Below are 5,245 nucleotides of genomic sequence, written 5' to 3'. Positions count from 1 at the left end.
GTTTCGTCGACAATGTTCAATAGGTGGACTGGTTAGCTGGACTAATTCGCTATCGGCAGGTGTCTAGTTCGAATCCGAGCTTTCTCGATTCGTTGTTTTTACGATTTTTTTTGCCGGACAGCTAGGTTTTTTCAACTCAAAATAGGCCGGGCCAGTCGGGCGCGCCCTGTGCGAAGGGAGGCCTGTTTGCCGCATAATGCGGTGAATAGGAGCTCCCCCGGAAGTCGGGGCTGTCTGAAGATCTTCTCAAAAAAAAAAAAGTCTATGATCTGAAGAAAAAAGCCCAGCCACGCTCCTCCCCTCTCCGCCGGAGCCGCCGCCTTGCCTTGCCTCGCCCCGCCGGACTCGATCTCTTCCTCCCTTTCCCTTCACCACGTGTCCACGCCCCTAGTGCATTCTCCGGAGTCCAGCCTACTGTCTCCACTTAATTTCACGCGAGGTGACGGAGTCGGGGCGCCAACAAGACCTAGGAGCGACCCGCCGCCGGCGACAAGTCCGAATACCTTCTGCGACTGATCCGCAGACGGCGAAGACGACATCCATCTCTCAGGTAACTCCCCATGCGCCTCTGACCCGCAGTCGCTCGCGGCGGCCCCTCCGCTCCATGGATTTGACGAGCTTTTCCTTGTCTGCAGGGCTACCCCGCCGCAGCAGGACGTCATGTTCCCACAGCCGAATGCCTTTGGACCACTGCGGCCTCCTCAGCCTCCGCCATGGCAGTGGCAGTGGCAGCAGCAGCAGCACCACCACCACCACCACCCGCACCAGCAGCTCCCTTTCCAGCCTGAGGCGGCGGCACTGGCGGCGGCCAGTTCCTTTTGGCAGCGTGACAATGTGCGGGAGCATTTGAAGAAGCTGCAAGAGACCGTCGCGATTTCAAGCGCTCTGTGAGTTCCCTAAACTCCCAAAGGTAGTTATGACCGTGTATCCAGTCTCTGTGCCATTTGTCCTGAAATAAAGGATTTGGATTGGCAGGATAAACGAGCTAGAGGAGATTGCACTTGTGAGGAATTCATCGGATGCTAGTGCACAAGAACCAGATTCGTCTGCAGTAGCATCGTCTTCAGGGTCTGGCGTCTCTTCTCCAGGCAGGCCTTGCCATTTTTCAGAGCTTGCAAGTGAAATCAAGATTAGCCAAGACACTCATGAATCTCTGGCGACAGATGCGGCCAATTATCTCTGTTCTCAACTTCAGCACCTCCTGGCACCTATTTCTTCCGCTATTAACCAAGACGGTCCCTGGGCAGAAAAATCGGCAATGGTTTCGTTAGCTCAGAAGCTGCAGAAGTCCAAGAGAAATAAGCGATGGAGGAAGAGGAAGAGAAAGCATGTAGCAGAGCTTTTCCAGAAGGTGGAACTCAATTCACTTGTTTCTGTGTTCATATCTTTGTGAAAATGTTCAGTTAGCATCAAAATGGCCACATATCCAATAAATGCATGGCTTCCCTTCTCTTGATATTGTGCAGGAAAGTGCAGAATTTGACAGAGTTGATCAGGAAGCTGATGAATGGAGGGCTAGGCAAATAGCTAATGACATTGCAAAACGCAAGGTGCTGTCTCATTTATTGAAACTGCCATTTCACTCATAGGATTTATCTGTAGTAACTAGTAGGAAAGCACAGCTGTTCCACAATAACAAGCTCATTGTTGTATGTACAAACCAGGTGGAAAGCATGAAGCAGATTGCCAAGAAGAAAGCAAATGAGGAAAGAAAACGTCTAGAATCTGAGGTAAGTATGTACAGAACTCTAAATCCTTGTCTTTTATTGTTTTTCTGCAAGAAGATCTGTGCATACAATTGAATTTAGATATAATCTAATAGCATGTTAATACTTTCTGAGTTTTGGATAGGTTTAGCTGCGAGCCTTAAGTTATGCAATTGTTATTTTCCGATCTTTCTCTTGATGCCTTATGTTTTTGTTGAATTTCTTTAAGATGTTATCTTGAAGATTTGTTGAAGTTGCCAATTAGTTGTCTTCGGTGGAGTGCATCCCAACTTCTGTGATTGATTCCATGTACCTTGCTTGATTGCTTTCTTTCAGATTTTTGTGCTAGCAGTTTACAAATTCTTGAGTTGTTTGTGTAGATTATAAGCTCTTAATATTTTTTAAGCATCAGTGCAATATTACCTTATTCCAACTAACTATTTTCTGAAAAAAAAAATCTGCCGTTCACAGCTCGAGCTTGCACTAATGGTCGAGAAACTACAGGAGCTCCGCTCTGTAAGGGTTGAAAAACTGAAGAAACAAGGCAAGATATCTCCATTTAGCCACTCCCGCTCTCCTTCTTCCGTAATCAGCCACATGACCCATATCCCGTATGCTTGAAGGACATCTCGAAATCAGTCATTAGTTGGACCATTCTTTTCTGTAGTAAATGAATTCTATAACCACCCGAATCCCTCGCATAGCGTAATGGGCAGTGGTTTATAAGATTGCTGTAACCAAACCCTTGATTTTCTCAAATGGAATCACAGTGTAAATTGACAATCCCTAAATGGACTTATATTAAAATGGAGGAAGCACTGTCACATTGTTCTCTGAACTATCTCAGACATAATTTTTGAATTCTGTACGCAGTTGTAGGCAACACTTTTACTTATAAAAGTTGTCCAGGTGTGATGATATGATTAGCCTTCTTTATTCTGGCTATTGCAACCCATGCATGCCTGATAATTAACACTGACGACAATTATATTTCAGGTCATTTTCTGCCAGAAGAGGATGATAAATATCTTGAGCGTGTCAAGGCTGCAGTTGAGGAAGAGGAGCGCCAAGCTGCAACTGCTGCCCGAACTGATGCTGCGAAGGATGCTATTCTCACCGCTGAGGAATCAAGGAAGGCTGCCCATAATACAACTGCTCAAGAAGATGGCCTTGGACAACCTAAAAGTGGGTCGGCGCCAGAGCAGAACCAAGGAGATGCAAGCATAAGTGAGAGAAGTGATCATGCAAGTCAAAAGACAGAACATGATGATCAAAAGGTCGAGATAAAAGGTCCTGCGCATTCCGAATCTCTGACCAATCTGCCTTTTGAGTTCTACCACTATTATCATGGAAGTAGCTATGACCTGGGGACACTCATTGAGGTAATTTATTCCAAACTCTCAACTTCATGCAAGTGTCACGGGTTTGTAGGACGGTGTTAATGAACTACCTGACTAGGCTTAACAATCTTTGATATGATCTGTTGGGTTTTACTGGATGTCATCATTGGGATGTTATGGAGCTACCAGATAACCATTGCTTCAAGCACTAGTGAGAGCTATGTGAAAGGAAAGTAGGAGATTCTGTTGAAGTTTTATTGATTTCATATTTTATTTCTTTGAGTAGGAAAAAAGAATAAAAGTAACGTGCCCTACCTGTTAGTAAAGTAAGGCCTTCCAGAGCCTATCTAACACAGACATACACGCGGATGAGGACACAGAAATAAATGGACGTCGATCCGGTACTGAAATTGCATAGCAAAAAATGCAATATGTTCATACTTGATGAAACGCACATCACCCAATTCATGATTTAAGAACAAGAGAACGAGATATTGACTTTTTTTTACACTTGTAACTACATTCTCACATTTCTTTTTTGATCTCATGACTTACCCTCACTTTTAACGAAATCTCATACTAGTTCAGGCTACTCAATACAGTATCTTATATGTATTTCACCTCCGATTGTAGGTACGCAGAATGTGGGATTCTTTTATCAGACCTGGAGGAAGGTGAGGCTTTTACTTGTCAATTCATGCTGCTTTATCTTGTCTCGTGATAATAACAGCACTAAACCATGCTAGTTATTTCACAAGCATCCTTCTCCAATGCAAATTCACCGTATAAATATGATTTGCTGATTCTTTAAAGGTTTTGTTTTATAAGCTGGAAAATAGACTCATGAGAAACCATCATGTAATGGTGTGTTCAAATCGTCTGACTTTAGGTCCACTATGATAAACTAGCATCATTGGTGAGCAACAAAGCTGGATTTATAGTTCGTAAAATATAGGCTGATATCTTAATGGCGCGTTAAGGTTGCAAATGGCTTGTGGATCTTTCTATATAGCTTTCATCTAGTTTTATTTATGGTATGGCTGTAATACCAGACCGTGTCATTGAAACAGCTAATATTTGTAAATTATGATAACCTTCATTCATTGCAGTTCTGTAAGAACAGAATTTCACATATCCATTTTAGTCTAAATCACAACCATAATAGTTAGTTACTGGAGTGGACAGAGATCTCTGATGTGCCGTATTGAACAAAAGTTACATGTATTTTTATTCTTCTAAATGCATTTTTTTTGCGGGAATTCTTCTAAATGCATTGACTGTCTGCACCTGCATGCAGCCGTATACCTGGCCACTGGGTTCAGCCACCCCCTCCAGCTAATGATGTATGGGCATCATATTTGGTGCAGCCCAAGTAAGTGCTATTGGGTTCTGACAATGGTTCTTCTGCCCATCCATTAGAAGCTTTGAAGGTACTTGGGTTACTTCAATTTCTTTATGTCAACTAGTGATGTGAAAAGATTATACCGGATACAGTGATTACATTGTCAGACAAAAATTATCTCAGTGATTGCTCATTGCTGGTCTGTAGACCTTCTTTGATGAATGCTCGATTGTCCTGTGGCTTTGGCATGGACTATCGAGTTTAAGTTGCTGTCAACTGTGAAGTTCTTTTGACACTTGATATCCTTAAGATCTGTACCCACCTTGTCAGTTTCTCTGGGGATTTGTAATTTCGAGTCCACCAGGTGCTCCATCTGTGTTGTCTGTACTTGATGCATGAAAAGTGGAGTTTTGGATTGGGGAAAGAGCTGTATCTCTTAAATGATTATTTGCTATCTTGGGTCTCGCAGTTGGATTTCAGCATGTTGCTTTGTGAGATATTCGCCACAAGATCTGCCATCAGATTTCCTAGCAAATACTCCCTCCGTTCCAAAATAGATGACCCACAAAGTTAGTACAAAGTTGAGTCATCTATTTTGGGACGGAGGGAGTAAATGGGAATGCTCATCTGCAGTTATGCACTATTGTGGAATTTTGCTTGAAAATGGTTAGCGAGAGAAAACCTTGGCCCTGGTTTGCGTTTGTTTGCCGCTCTTTCCCGGTGGTGGCAACCCCCTGGCTGCTGAAACTGATGAGGCTGTCCATTTCTTCAGATTACATTTTTTTTAACTATATATGGCCTTAATTCAGCTCATTTTTTTTAAATGGAGGCACGAGCTTTGCCCCATCTCATTGATT

General features: G+C 43.2%; 1 protein-coding gene across 1 annotated transcript; it reads left to right on the top strand.

The window, feature by feature from the left end:
- The first annotated feature begins 241 nt into the window (after window positions 1–241).
- Window positions 242–4,835, top strand: LOC119267654 (U11/U12 small nuclear ribonucleoprotein 59 kDa protein-like). The gene is made up of 9 exons (XM_037549084.1): window positions 242–550; window positions 636–887; window positions 976–1,351; window positions 1,467–1,550; window positions 1,665–1,730; window positions 2,178–2,250; window positions 2,703–3,088; window positions 3,680–3,720; window positions 4,344–4,835. The coding sequence occupies exons 2-9, from the start codon at window positions 661–663 to the stop codon at window positions 4,420–4,422; spliced, it is 1,332 nt and encodes a 443-aa protein (XP_037404981.1). The 5' UTR covers window positions 242–550; window positions 636–660; the 3' UTR covers window positions 4,423–4,835.
- Window positions 4,836–5,245: the final 410 nt, after the last annotated feature.

The sequence above is a fragment of the Triticum dicoccoides genome, chromosome 3A (assembly GCF_002162155.2).
Source record: "Triticum dicoccoides isolate Atlit2015 ecotype Zavitan chromosome 3A, WEW_v2.0, whole genome shotgun sequence".
Classification (NCBI taxonomy): Eukaryota; Viridiplantae; Streptophyta; class Magnoliopsida; order Poales; family Poaceae; genus Triticum; species Triticum dicoccoides.
This window is presented reverse-complemented; position numbering and strand designations above follow the sequence as displayed.

Bases quoted from the DNA above. Each gene is read 5' to 3' on its own strand.
- LOC119267654 (XM_037549084.1), top strand. From the start codon at position 661: ATGTTCCCACAGCCGAATGCCTTTGGACCACTGCGGCCTCCTCAGCCT. The intron at 1,731-2,177 runs GTAAGTATGTAC...TGCCGTTCACAG, and splicing joins GAAAACGTCTAGAATCTGAG to CTCGAGCTTGCACTAATGGT. The intron at 2,251-2,702 runs GCAAGATATCTC...ATTATATTTCAG, and splicing joins TGAAAAACTGAAGAAACAAG to GTCATTTTCTGCCAGAAGAG.